The 15,860-nt window shown below is 39.7% G+C and overlaps 1 protein-coding gene across 1 annotated transcript in view; it reads right to left on the bottom strand.

Annotated features, from left to right (window-relative positions):
- Window positions 1–3,759: 3,759 nt before the first annotated feature.
- Window positions 3,760–15,860, bottom strand: part of LOC139719549 (uncharacterized) — a 31,472-nt gene continuing 19,371 nt past the window's right edge. Inside the window, exons 2-4 of the mRNA XM_071630961.1 lie at window positions 6,955–7,317; window positions 5,828–6,172; window positions 3,760–3,935 (exon numbers count right to left, since the gene is read on the bottom strand). Of these exons, the coding sequence (XP_071487062.1) occupies window positions 3,760–3,935; window positions 5,828–6,172; window positions 6,955–7,317 (884 nt within the window). The remainder of the gene's footprint in view (window positions 3,936–5,827; window positions 6,173–6,954; window positions 7,318–15,860) is intronic.

Here is a 15,860-nt window from a genome sequence, read left to right as displayed (position 1 = left end):
CAGTCTCAGATGTCCCTACTTGCCAGATAGTTTCCTCTCAACAGCTGTCACCTCAGCATCATCGTGTCAGGTAATGTAGTCTTTGACTATAGTTGATATGAGTCATCTAGTGTGGGAAGCATGTATGATTCCTTCTTCGAAAATGAAAAAGAACCTAGTATGTGTGATTTATTTGTGGGCTGTAATTCCTTTGCAAATTAATCTCATTCTGTTTAACATTGATTAAACAATGTTTGCAACTCTAGTCCTCCTCAGCATTATGACACTCAATGTATTAACAAAAAAAAAAATAGGTTTAGACACTTTTCTTGCAAGAGAAAATGTATAAAAAAATAAAGATAATTACTTCCGAAATACGATCCTTAGCCGGATGGGTTTTACACAGTCTTTACTTTTCTGGTGATACACACGTTTCTCTACGATAAGTTTGATTACCGGTATTAAATTTCTGCTATGACACAAACAGTGCGCAACGTGGAGAGAGAAAGAGAGAGAGAGAGAGAGAGAGAGAGAGAGAATGGGAGAGAAAGACAGAGAGAAACAGAGAGAGAGAGAGAGAGAGAGAGAGAGAGAATGTGGGGGGGAGGAGGGATAAGATCCTTATAGATACGGTGATGTGGTAGGGTCGCTGTACTATTATTCCCAGGAAATGAACATTGTGCTCATTTTTTTAATCTATTTATTCATTTATTCATTTATTTTCTTTCAGGAAAATTCTTTCCTCCTTTTCTCTTTTTCGTCGCTCCGTGAGTGGTGACTTTTATTATTATTCTTACAATGTCGTTTTGTTTAGACTATCATTTCTGAGGCCATTGTCCTCGTCAAGCGTTTGCTTATGGTGTTGGTCTCCTGAATTTCTGTACATCAAGAGTTGCTTAATTTTTCTTTGAACGACGATACGAGATCCTAAAGTTGCGTAAATATAAATGCTTAAAATAATGTTTGTTTGTTTTCATTTTGCATTGTGTTAGAAAAAAAAAGTTGGATATCTGAATTAATCATTTATTTGTTTTAACTATCAGATTCAAATTATACTGTGATTAATTAGTTCGTTCAATTGACTTTGTATTTCATTTATGTATGAAAAAGAAATTCAGAAATCAAATAGACTCAATCAAAATTGACTGAGTCTGTACACCCCTTTTGCTCTATGTATAAATGAAAGTACATATTTCTGGTACTTTCAATAACCTGATAATGTCATTTAGTGTTATCGTAACATATAATCATGTGAACATGGTATTATGACCACGTGACTGCCACCATGCACCAATGGGAAAGAAGTCGGGTTACCATTCCCACTGCCACGAGCATCCGTTCCTTCAGAATGGGATACAGCAGCATTCTATCCACCTTTACATTGGTCTCTTCGCTTCGTCTTCGATTATTCCTTCTCACAAATTTTACATGATTTCATTATTTCTTCGCCTTTAAGTCTTCACAATATCTTAATTTGCTTTCCTCCCTCAGATTGAAGATCTGACTTTAAGTTTTTACGACAGTGATAATGATTTAGAAAAGGAGCCCTCGGTGGGAGGAGACTTGGCCCAATGGGTGTTTGCTCTGCCACGTCTTTCGAAGTTCAGTCTGAAATGTTCCTACTTGCCAGATGGTTTCCTCTCAACAGCTGTCGCCTCAGCATCATCGTGCCAGGTAATGTAGTCTTTGACTATAGTTGATATGAGTCATCTAGTGTGGGAAGCATGTATGATTCCTTCTTCGAAAATGAAAAAGAACCTAGTATGTGTGATTTATTTGTGGGCTGTAATTCCTTTGCAAATTAATCTCATTCTGTTTAACATTGATTAAACAATGTTTGCAACTCTAGTCCTCCTCAGCATTATGACACTCAATGTATTAAAAAAAAAATAGGTTTAGACACTTTTCTTGCAAGAGAAAATGTATAAAAAAATAAAGATAATTACTTCCGAAATACGATCCTTAGCCGGATGGGTTTTACACAGTCTTTACTTTTCTGGTGATACACACGTTCTCTACGATAAGTTTGATTACCGGTATTAAATTTCTGCTATGACACAAACAGTGCCCAACGTGGAGAGAGAGAGAGAGGGAGATTGGGAGAGAAAGACAGAGAGAAAGAGAGAGAGAGAGAGAGAGAGAGAGAGAGAGGGAGAGAGAAGAGAATGTGGGGGGGGGAGGAGGAGGGATAAGATCCTTATAGATACGGTGATGTGGTAGGGTCGCTGTACTATTATTCCCAGGAAATGAACATTGTGCTCATTTTTTTTATCTATTTATTCATTTATTCATTTATTTTCTTTCAGGAAAATTCTTTCCTCCTTTTCTCTTTTTCGTCGCTCCGTGAGTGGTGACTTTTATTATTATTCTTACAATGTCGTTTTGTTTAGACTATCATTTCTGAGGCCATTGTCCTCGTCAAACGTTTGCTTATGGTGATGGTCTCCTGAATTTCTGTACAACAAGAGTTGCTTCATTTTTCTTTGAACGACATATACACGAGATCCTATAGTTGCGTAAATATAAATGCTTAAAATAATGCTTGTTTGTTTTCATTTTGCATTGTGTTAGAAAAAAAAGTTGGATATCTGAATTAATCATTTATTTGTTTTAACTATCAGATTCAAATTATACTGTGATTAATTAGTTCGTTCAATTGACTTTGTATTTCATTTATGTATGAAAAAGAAATTCAGAAATCAAATAGACTCAATCAGAATGGGATACAGTGCCAGGTAATGTAGTCTTTGACTATAGTTGATATGAGTCATGTAGTGTGGGAGGCATGTATCATTCCTTCTTCAAAAATGAAAAAGAACCTAGTATGTGTGATTTATTTGTCGGCTGTAATTCCTTTGCAAATTAACCTCATTCTGTTAATAATAATAATTAAACTATATTTATTAATTAATAATGATTAAACAATGTTTACAACTCTAATCCTCCTCAGCATTATGACACTCAATGCATTAACAAAAGAATAGGTTTGGACACTTTTAATGCAAGGGAAAATGTATTAAAAAATAAAGATAATCACTTCCGACATACAAACCTTAGCAGGATGGGTTTTACACAGTCTTTACTTTTTTGATGATACACACGTTTCTCCACGATAAGTTTGATTGCCGGTATTACATTTCTGCTATGACACAAACAGTGCGCAACGTGGAGAGAGAGAGAGAGAGAGAGGGAGAGAGAAGAGAATGTGGGGGTGGGATAAGATCCCTATAGATGCGGTGACGTGGTAGGGTTGCTGTACTATTATTCCCAGGGAATGAACATTGAGCACATTTTTTTTTATTTTCTTATTTTTTTATTTATTTATTTATTTATCTGTTTATTCATTTATGTTCTTTCAGGAAAATTCTTCCCTCCCTTTCTCTTTATCGTCACTCATCGAGTGGTGACTTTTATCATTATTCCTACAATGTCGTATTGTTTAGACTATCATTTCTGAGGTCATTGTCCTCGTCAAGCGTTCACTTATGGTGATGGTCTCCTGAATTTCTGTACATCAAGAGTTGCTTAATTTTTCTTTGAACGACAGATATACGAGATCGTGATGTTTGCATAAATACGATATATGCATAAAATAATGCTTGTTTGTTTTCGTTTTGGATTGTGTTAGAAAAAAAAATGTTGGATATCTGAATTTATCATTTATTTGTTTTCACTGTCAGATTCAAATTATACTGTGATCAATCTCCCGTAGTTCGTTCAATTGACTTCGCCCCTGCCCCCCCCCCCCCCCCCTCCGCCTATGAACATCATCATCATTCTTCAATTCTTACCGGCTCCTCGCTCCATGTCAGAGAGTTGCTGGGGACTTGATCTCGCCCTCCGCTTCGATCTCCTCCTGCTCTTCAAGATGAGCACGATCACGATCAGCAGTACAAGTAGAACGACGAGGAGAGCGATGACGATGACAATAATCACGACAAGTGGAGACCCTCCCACTGGATGGAAATGAAAAACATGTTATAGGAGAGGTATGATTTTATAGCATATAGAAGATTAGTATGGCGTTGCACTGTCTTCCCCAATCTTTTTAGTCAAAAGGCGCTGTTGCAGGGATTGAAGGGATTGTCAAAGTAACCAAAAAAGTCTACGTAAACGAGGAGCAGAAAGATGGGGAGAAAGATAACAAGGTTTCAGAGGACAAAGAAAAGGAGGAGGAGGGGAGGGAGGAGGAGGAGGATATTTACTAGAGGGAGAAGGAGGGGGAAGTAGCTATTTGTCAAGGCCGTCTCGCTGTATAGTGAAGAGAGCCCAGCCGAGTGGGGTTGCGCTTAGCCTTTTATCAAGGCCCTCTCACTGTATGGTGAAGAGAGCCCAGCTGAGTGGTACAGCGAGAGGGCCTTGACAAAAGGCTAGATTGCGCTCGGCTCGCTTCGCTCGCCCGTTATAGCCATCTTACAGCGAGAGGGCCTTATCAAAAGGCTAGAGGGGGAGCAGCTGCAGGATGAGAGAGAGGGGGGAGGGGGAGGGGAGGAGGAGGAGGAGGAGGATGTTTACCAGTGGGAAATGCTTTTATTATTTTGTTGCACAGGATATTGACGCCCTCAACGTCGAAAACTGGAGTAGGTTAAGGTGGATTTGTCAAAGGCGGCGACCTCGTCGCCGCGGAGTCCAGTTGGTACAGGGTCCGGAAACCAGACTAGTGGGAAGAGGAAGGGTGTGACAATATGAGGAGGGGAAAAGTGGAGGGTTAGGAGGAGAAAAAGCAAGGGGAGCAGGACAAGAAGCCAGGGAGGGGGAGGAGGAGATGGATGTTTACCAGTGGCAGGAGGAAGGGAGCAACAAGATGAGGAGGGGGAAAGAGGAGATTTGGAGGAGAAAAAGCAGGACAAGAAGCCAGGGAGGGGAGGAGGAGATGGATGTTTACCAGTGGGAGGAGGAAGGGAGCGACAAGATGAGGAGGGGGACAGAGGAGATTTGGGGGAGAAAAAGTAGGACAAGAAGCCAGGGAGGGGAGGAGGAGATGGATGTTTACCAGTGGGAGGAGGAAGGGAGCGACAAGATGAGGAGGGGGACAGAGGAGATTTGGGGGAGAAAAAGCAGGACAAGAAGCCAGGGAGGGGAGGAGGAGATGGATGTTTACCAGTGGGAGGAGGAAGGGAGCGACAAGATGAGGAGGGGGACAGAGGAGATTTGGAGGGGAAAAAGCAGGACAAGAAGCCAGGGAGGGGAGGAGGAGATGGATGTTTACCAGTGGGAGGAGGAAGGGAGCGACATGATGAGGAGGGGGACAGAGGAGTTTTGGAGGAGAAAAAACAGGACAAGAAGCAAGGGTGGGGGAGGAGGAGATGGATGTTTACCAGTGGGAGGAGGAAGGGAGCGACAAGATGAGGAGGGGACAAGAGGAGATTTGGAGGAGAAAAAGCAGGACAAGAAGCCAGGGTGGGGGAGGAGGAGATGGAGGAGAGAGAAGAAATCAGAGGAAGAGAGGAAAGAGAGAGGAGGATGACGGCGAAAGACGGATGAGTAAAAGAGGGAAAATGAAAGGAAGAACTGATTACTGAGGAAAAAGAGAGGGAAGAACGACAAAATATAAACATTGAAGAGAACAGAGTAGAGTTAAATCGCACGGCCATTAACGAAAGTCCATCTCATGGCCATTTTTTTTTAGTTGTATCTGTCCTAACTGACAGCAATATCCAGCAAAATTCATGTTACTAGATATTCTTAATTATTGATCCACATCGTGGTTGACAACCACCAGAGTGTTTTCTAGCTTTACATTGTGCCATGCATCACTATAATCACGCTTCTTTTTTTCCATGTTTTGACCTGATTAGTCTTCTCTCAAATCACAAGTTCACATTCCCTTCGACCTTTGACCTTGTACCTTCCGTGCCGGCAACTTGGATCTCCGTCATGCGATATCCGCCCACTGCATCGCCGCTGACGTTGCAGATAAACCTCCTGGTAGAAAGACTAGCGGTAACTTCCAACGTCGAGGACATAGACTGCGTCCCGTCCGAGTTATTTGTCAACGTCCTATGTGCGTCCGTCATCTCGTGCGTTCCGTTCCACCACGAGAGCTTTACAAGGGGCCGAAAGCCATCGACCTCGCAGGTTATATTTCGACTCCTTCCAGCCGCTTCTTCTATCAGACAAGCACCGGATTCCTCGTCACCTTCTTCTGACCTTGCACATTCAACTATTGTTGGAAAAGGCTCCCTTGGAGCGGCTGGACAAAGAGACCATAAAAGAATGAAATGGGCGCACCGTCACATAACTATAATGGCAAGATATCATAACACTGCTTTTAAAAAGACTAACAAAAGTGTCATAATATTATGAGAAAATATCAACAATCGGCTCATTCAAGATAACTGCACCTCTCTCTCTCCCTCTCCCTCCCTCTCTCTCCCTCTCTCTCTCTCTCTGTCACGTACACACATGCACTTTGTATTTAAATCCATTTGTTGTTGGTCGTTGGTGGTTTTAATAGTAGCGTTATAAATCCATACTCAACGCACTTTCCGCATTCACCCGTTTTTATAGAAGTGTACATCACATCACAAAACGTATAATGATAAGTAGAACGTGTCGGCACCGCGTCAATCAATCACTGCAGAATGGTTGTTGGGTGGTGAAAAACAGAATCATTATAATCATGAATCTGATGGGCAATCCAGCCATTTTGAAACCTGTCTTTAATTCATGTATAATTTTATTAATGTGAAATGGAGAATAAACAGAGAAACAGACAAAGGAATAAGATCTCCGGTGTTATTGATAGCAATTTCCTTCCTCAAACATTTGGCGTATCTTAGGCCTATCATTTGATAACTTAGCACTATAATTTACTTCCTTAATCAACCCACATGGTGCGAACTGAATATCCCGTTTGCCGATGGTATACAGATAATGTGTCTTTCCAAATGACGGCTTTTCATTCTTACAAGTCTCGATATATACAGCAATCCACCCACGTATTCTCTCATCATGCTTCTTGTTCATACTTACAAAGCACACGTATAGTACTGGCATTACTGAAGCGCTCTGCTGAGGCCCCGGACAAAATGACCCTGCAAAAGTATTGCCCCTCGTCCGATATCTGCACGGGTTGTTTCAGAACCAGCGATCTGTCACTTGAAAGACTGTACATGAGACTATAGTTTCCGTCTTTCTGCTCCTTCCCCTTGAATTCCTTCACCACGGGATCGTCCGGAGAGTGAGTGTCGCGATGCCACGAGAAGCCAAAGACGACCTCGCCCGGACCCAGCCGCACGTCGCACGGGATGCTCTGGTTCGTCTCGCCCAGCCGGAGAGATACCGTCTCTTTTGTGATGATCTCCAGCGCAGATATTCTGTTCAACATCAGGGAAGCTTCATGAAAAGAAAGGAAATAAAAATTGCCGAATAAACACACTGATTTTTATACTTTACAAGTAGAGACACGATAACCTTAATTTGTGTAGTCTGGTTTGTTCAGTTACTTTTCACTTTGACCCCCTCGTCGGTTTGTTTAATTCGTCTATCTATCCATCTATCTATCTATCTATCTATCTATCTATCTATCTATCTATCCATCTATCTATATCTATATACATGTATATGAACATAATATGTATGTGTGTATGTTTATGTTCATCCACAGGAAATTAACAATTGCCGACACAAATACGTAAACGATGAGTAAAATATAAAAAGGATGATAATAATTCATCACTGTGTAATAATATCACAAAATAGTGTTAGCACCTCTATAGTAATACAAACACTAGACTGCATCCCAATCAAGTTATTATGTTATCAGCGACAATAAAAAGAATGAAGTTGAGGAATAACCTGTTGGAAAAGTGTCATTAAAACTTCTCTGATATTTAAATCTTTAGATGTTACGTCACAGCCAGGACTTAAATTGAGATGAAACGTTTCCATGTGACGTCATTTATTAGCGCCACTGAATTAACGATGGACTACCAATTCAATTCCTGGACTAAAGCATAATCTACTCAGGGCATAATCCACTTTTACACTGGTCATGAAGTGGTTAAAGACACTTTTCATTACATTTCAAATTGAAGATCTGCCCTTCCTCAAACAAACAAACAAACACAAAGACAAACACTCACGCAATTGATCATTTTGCACATGGGTGTGGTAGCCCTTGTAGTATGCAATGCTACAAGATATTGCAAATATAATATTATCACTGTTTATTCTGGAGAAAGGGTTTCTTCCTCGTCAGCCAAGCTGCACATGCAGCAGGGGATAAAATTACCTTTCTGGATCATTTACACACTTGAATCTACACAATCTGCCATTACATGCTTCCTGTAGTCTTGGCCCAAAATTACACTTCGAAAAACAAAAGCGTGCGCCCAAGATGAACGGACACATAGGTCCCTATTTTAGAGAAAACACATACAGATCGTCTCCATGGCGATTACTAATGATATACGGGTTTTCAATGTCACATTCTGAGTCGCCTCGTGACCATCCGCGTGCTACAACAGCTCCGTCGGTCAAGTACACACACACAAACACACACACCTACACAGTATAGCACGGTATCACAGACTTCTTATCTTTACGCTGCTGTGCATGCACACAGTTTGTGTACTTATTGATCGCTTCGGGAGCTCCCAAATAGAAACCTACACGTTTGGCTTCCTCCAAACCCTCACCACATCATAGTATAGGCCTACACCGCCATATTGATTTGAGCAATCACAGCTTATGATTAATAACCAGATATAATGAAATTGATAGCTCTGCGTCGATAAACGATTCAGTGTACGTTTCTGGTTACTAATATCCAGCCATTACTCCAGGGACGTGAGGAAGTGGTATGGGACACAGCAAAACAAATCCTTCCTTGTTAGGAGAAATCATGTGAGAAGTATTATGAGACCTTCATCATAAATTAATCATTACATTACTTAGTCAACGTCAGAAGAGGGAAAAAAGGAATGGCATGAAACTCTCTAACTTTCACGTTTAAAAATGTCAAACTATCGCGCTTATACAAAGCAACACTCGAGTACACTGCGCATGAATAACACCATATTCGTACATTTCGATATGATTATAAAAATTTGTTGTTTTGGCTTTCACTTTTTTTTTTCACTTGTGAAAGCAAAAAGTTGAAAGCTCTCACCATGACATTCTGCACGCGAACGGAGAAAGGACTTCAAGCTACTTGACATACATTTTATTTTGATCATCACTTTGGTTTGACTCACGTATAGTGACATGAAAACAAGACAAATGTCACAGAGCACCTGACGATAGCATCGAATTTAACATGCGCCCTCTCTTGGTACTACATACGCAATGGGGCAGCTGCTTCTGAAGTTACGCATACGTAGATTGAAGTCGAGTGTTCTACACCGACACAGAGCTATCGTTTTATTACAAAACCTTCTAGTGATGTCCGACTAGAGAGAGTGGGGTATCTCTACCACCTCTACGGTAAGAATGAAGGTTCAACGCAACGTAAGCCCCGAGAAAGGGATCATGACTGAATTTAAATACATCATGTATTACGGCATCTGATGGGCATGTAATTCAACCTTCCCCATCCCACCATCACTATTCTTTCGTCTTTCTTTAGACCTGCTCACGAAAGTGTCACATAAAATCATAAACACAGATTGAAGAAACGAATAAATACAAAATAAACACGGACACACAAAAGGAACGATCCAGCCCCGCCACGCTGATATTGAATAATTCTAATGTGATTTTCGAAAAAAACACGCTTCGATAATGATACGCCTATTAAAAGCCCACTCCCGTGGATAAAATGTATAACACGGACCGAATGACATCTTACAAAGGAAATCAGTACTCGGAGTATATAGGTCTACTCTTTTTACTGCTATCATACAACTAAAAAGAACAAGGTGTTCTCATAAGGACGCAAAACTATGTTAAAGGGCATGGTAATCTACACTGCAGTAAAAAATATTATACATGATACGATATACAGGGTATAAATGATATGATATGTTATGTTATGATATGATAACTATAAATGATATATGATAATATGGTATGATATGATATGATATGATATGATGTGATGTGATGTGATGTGATGTGAAGTGATGTGATGTGATGTGATGTGATGTGATGTGATGTGATGAGCTGTGATGTGATGTGATGTGATGTGATGATTTGATGTGATGTGATGTGATGAGCTGTGATGTGATGTGATGTGATGTGATGTGATGTGATGTGATAGTGATAGTGATGTGATGTGATGTGATGTGATGTGAAGTGATGTGATGTGATGTGATGTGATAGTGATGTGATGTGATGTGATGTGATGTGAAGTGATGTGATGTGATGTGATGTGATGTGATGTGATGTGATGTGATGATTTGATGTGATGTGATGTGATGTGATGTGATAGGATGTGATGTGATGTGATGTGATGTGATGTGAAGTGATGTGATGTGATGTGATGTGATGTGATGTGATGTGATGTGATGATGTGATGTGATGTGATGTGATGTGATGTGATGTGATGTGATGTGAAGTGATGTGATGTGATGTGATGATTTGATGTGATGTGATGTGATGTGATAGGATGTGATGTGATGTGATGTGATGTGAAGTGATGTGATGTGATGTGATGTGATGTGATGTGATGTGATGTGATGTGATGTGATGTGATGTGATGATTTGATGTGATGTGATGTGATGTGATGTGATAGGATGTGATGTGATGTGACGTGATGTGATGTGATGTGATGTGATGTGATGTGATGTGAAGTGATGTGATGTGATGTGATGTGATGTGATGTGATAGTGATGTGATGTGATGTGATGTGATGTGATGTGATGTGATGATTTGATGTGATGTGATGTGATGTGATGTGATGATTTGATGTGATGTGATGTGAGGTGATGTGATGTGATGTGATAGGATGTGATGTGATGTGATGTGATGTGATGTGAAGTGATGTGATGTGATGTGATGTGATGTGATGTGATGTGATGTGATGATTTGATGTGATGTGATGTGATGTGATAGGATGTGATGTGATGTGACGTGATGTGATGTGATGTGATGTGATGTGATGTGAAGTGATGTGATGTGATGTGATGTGATGTGATAGTGATGTGATGTGATGTGATGTGATGTGAAGTGATGTGATGTGATGTGATGTGATGTGATGATTTGATGTGATGTGATGTGATGTGATGTGATGTGATGTGATGTGAAGTGATGTGATGTGATGTGATGTGATAGTGATGTGATGTGATAGTGATGTGATATGATAATAATATGATATATGATATGATATGATATGATATCATCATATGATATATGATACAATATGATATGATACCATATCATATATCATACAGAAAAAAAAACAGAAAAAGATGAACTGAAGTGGATAGAGCCTATACTAGAAGAAATATCTAAAAATCGGCATCGGACGTAAATCTGTAGACCTTTAAATCGACTTTGGAAGAACAGACAAAGGTTCGCCGTAACTTGAGTCCGATTTTCAGAGACGGAGGTTCTACCGCCCCGTAACCTTTGTTTGCCCACAAAGACGGATTGCTCACTGCCCTATGGCTTCCCATAAGAGAGACATCACGTGGGTCTACAAAGACCGGGGAATAATAGATCTTCAGTAGGGACGGTACGTGCAGCTGGCAAGCTTCGGAATACTGTGACACATAAAGGAAATAGTGCACATGATTGAGTGTGTGTATGCGTATGTGTGTGTGTGTGTGTGTGTGTGTGTTATATTTGTGTGTCTGACAGAATATCTCCAGCATTTAATTTCATTTGACTGTATTAAATTAGTTACATAAATTATTATTGATCATAGCAAATTTGGTGAGCCCAACTAAGCTCGAACTTCAGATTAAAGGGGAAAAATATTGGGTGGAAAGACAAACAGGATCTACGTAAGTTGATCGCGGGTAATACAGTTCTTTTGTGTATAATAATACTGTGGGAAAACACTGACATGTTGAAACCATGCAGACACCAAGTAAACAGACAGACCACTGCTTAAAGAAGAATTCACGCCAGAATTTTATCACTTTCATAAGAAAGAGGGAAAAAATCCCTGTCGAACAGTGTGATAATGATAAAAATTGGATAAGAATTGAGAACGTTATGACATTCTGAAATTTCAAAATACTTCGGAAAATACTTCTTCACCAGTCGTTAAGAAAATTCAAATCAGCAAGTTGATGATGACCACACTCTCACCAATTTCTTATTCATTTCACATACAGAAATGACCAAAATCTCATATTTCAGCTAGAAATTTTGGTATGGAAATATTCTTTTACCTGTATTCGCTTAGAAAAAAAAAATCCGAATTTCATATGTATGACATAGACGAAAAAATTGTGAGGGCATGACATCATCCACTTGCTCATATGAAAATTCATATTTTATAAGGACTGGTCAAGTAATGTTTTTTAAAAAGTGTGAAATTTCAAAATGTCATATCGTCTTTATTTCCTATCCAACGTATTTCAGTTTGAACATTTCGTGGGAAATTTGTCACTTTCTTTTGGAGTTATGTTTTTGTAGCTTGCAGCTCCTTTATACCTCTATTATTGGTTTGGTGTTTGTTGTTTCTTTTTTTAAAGCTTTCATAAAGTGTACTTTACAGCCAAAACAAAACGGCGGTATATAATTATGTGCACCAACCTCACTCAAAAAGGAGATTTATCAAGGAACTGATTAATCTACACAGATAAGAAGAAAATGATAAGGATATACCAGGGCTGCCAACTCTCACTCATTGAGAGTGAGACTCACTCACTTTGGTCCTTTCTCACTCTAAAACTTTATTTCATTTGCATGCATTTCTATTGATCTCACTCATTTTGACTCCTAAATTACAGCATTGGCCTATGGGAGTCTCACTCTCAACTAGTTTCCAATGTTGGCAGCCCTGGATATACTTTTCTTCATAGTGTATGCATAAGGCGTAAATTAAGCACTTTTTTTCTTAATTTGTCAGTGGATGAATACAAAAAAAAAGATGAATTTTATAATGAATGTAATATGTTCCTGCACCATCGGGTGCTCAAAGGAAAACTACCAGCTTCGCTCCTGAACTAATATGACTAATACGATAGTTTTCTGTCTAACTTTTACGCTCCTTACGAATAGAGAAAAGCATCACAGCCTGATCCGCACGTTTAGGGAACTAGCATAAATTCTTTGGGATGCTGTTTTGTTTCTCTAAAGCATTACGAGAAACAACAACAACAACAACAACAAAAACAAACAAACAATCAAACAAACAGAAAACAAAACAAAACTCAAAACACAATCCTGCATGTGAAAAGCTCTGTTGGGACTGAGCTTTAAAGTGGGAAGAAAAGGGGATACAAACTGGGTGATGCCCCCGCCTCCCTTTTATTTATTTATTTTTTTTTTTTACAAAACAACGAAATAGGATCATAAACTAACAAAATGATGATATAAAGACAAAACAAAAGTAACTCGGGATTGAACCGGATGATACTTCTTGGGTATGATCTTTGAGACTACTACAATATTATTAACCCGGCTGATTCAGGCATGCAGCAAAAGACCTATAAAATCGACTTTGATTAGTCGATTAATGGTACCAACGTGTAGCGTTACGTAATAGCGAGGACAAAAGGCACAACGCATTGATGGCGTCTGTTTACATCCTGCGTGTTGTAAATTCGGAGAGAAAAATTATTTCGACTACTCTGCGTAACTTATTCTTTGTTTCAACAGCGGTCAAAGCACGAATATGGATGTAATTCTACATCCAGGAAGCTTCGCTGTTGGGCACACTTCATACTAATCTCGTTTCAATGGATACGCCGGTTTACTTTGAAATAATGAAAAAAATATAACAATATCTCTGGACTGTGAATGAAAATTTCAAATCATTAGAAAATAAAGATACTTCATATAAAAAGACTTAAATGCAAGTTTTATGTGAATATGCATGTGGTGTGGGCTGGTGCATTTGTGTATAATGGATGATAGATGTTATTACAGAGGGGAGGGTGCACTGCTATATAAAAGGTTCAAATTAAATCTCTACACTTAGGTTCTATATCTAAATCGGCAATGCCCGAACAAGCTTTCTCACTGTTGGTAAACATTTGCATATACCCAGCAATGCTGTAATCGCATGCGCAAAATTTGCAGACTATTTTGAAATAGCATTAAAGGAGACCTCCGGATAAGTTTCAGACTTTTACATTTTAGTAATTATGAATTGGTTATAAACTGCATGGGACAGAGTTGCAGAATTTATAGTGATTGGGATGAGGAATAAGAATGTTTTCAAAATTATGACAAATCACAATGGACAAAGATGATGACATGGCAGCCTCACCATAAGAATGCATGAGTGGGGGCTCAAGGAAGCAGAACAAAAGAAGAAAGTATGCATAAACTCTACACAGGTGAACTTGTTAATCAAGCGGTATTGTTATGGAATTACGTTGCTACATTAATGTTCGATGTCATCATCCTTGTTCAGTGCAAGTTTTGTTTTGGGTTTTTTCAGAGTATTGATTTCTCTGATCAAGGACTACAATAAATTCCACACATCTATACATGAAGCCGTCAATATTATGTACTAAATGGCGTGAAATTATGAAAAATATTGTTGAGACTTCTCCTTTAAGAAATCCTTTAAACAGAATCCGATGAAGAAGGAAGACGCTCGATCCATGGACCAGCTCACTCACACGTACCTCCGGGCAGCCACGAAGCTTGTCCGAGCCGGTCCAACCAAGGAGGTATGTACTATAGGCGAGTAACCTCCTTGGTCCAACCAGGGAGGTGGAAGGATCTCTTCCACCTCCCTGGTCCAACACGGCGAAATGCATACAAAATATACTGAAAATAACGTGTCTATGTCTATATAGGTTTAAGGCTAGATGAATGCACCAGCTCGTCACAGCGTCTTGGGTGTGTGTGTGTGTGTGGGGGGGGGGGGTCCATTGTGAAAATCATTAGTGCATCACTACGTCGATCTATTGCCATTCGTTGCGATCTGAAAACTGTCAAAACCTTGGACATTTTGCCATCCTTACTAAAAACGGAAACAATTGAGCATCCCCATTTTGTGAAGAGGTCAACGAAACTATCAGTTATCCATTATTGTAAAAGCTGAATTTGCGAGGGCAATGATATAGTATGTTAAAAATAACAACTTAAAAAAAAGCACGCTCTCGGGATGTAGGTATTTTTGTTTGTGTGTGTGTGTAACGTTTGAGTCTGAGTATCTTATAGTGTGTAAATTCAATTGACATGTATTACAATCACAGTTCTACTTTGCATCAAAGTATTACAGCACTATGACATGATGTAGGGCAATTCGCCAATCACTTGGAGAGAAAAAAACAACAACAACAACAACAAAAACTCGAGGCTTGCATGAATTTCATGAATTTGAATGGCAGAGATGTGCACAAAGGACTACGATTCTTCGGAAGACTCTTGCCGTAGTAGTCGCAATAGGTCTACAAGTACACAGGTAAGGCTGTCATCTGTCTGTACAGGCATAGTAGCTCCATGCATGGTCCGGGTTCGGAAAATCAAGGAGCTGAAGCTCCTTGGGAAACCACACGCACACACACACACACACACACACACACACACATAAAACAAAATCCGAACGAAGAGAGCATAGCAACAGTCCGCTAACCGCAGTCTACTTTATCAGACTCCACTACACGTTTCTACTACACGTTGTCGTTCACACATCGGTACTTCGTATTTCAGCACACAATTATGCACGTAAACACACACAAACCTACCAATGACTGCAAACAAAGAAACACCGTGGGCGAGCCTAGCATCACCTTCCTTGCAAACACGCTTTAAACGCAGGCGCTATTGAAAATATAAGCCTGTGAGTATAGACTAACGTCAA

Source organism: Diadema antillarum, unplaced genomic scaffold (genome assembly GCF_040938485.1).
Source record: "Diadema antillarum isolate AM-2024a unplaced genomic scaffold, OU_Dant_1.0 scf00000112, whole genome shotgun sequence".
NCBI classification, from domain to species: Eukaryota; Metazoa; Echinodermata; class Echinoidea; order Diadematoida; family Diadematidae; genus Diadema; species Diadema antillarum.
Note: the sequence above shows the minus strand (reverse complement) of the source record. Positions and strands in the feature narration are given on the sequence as shown.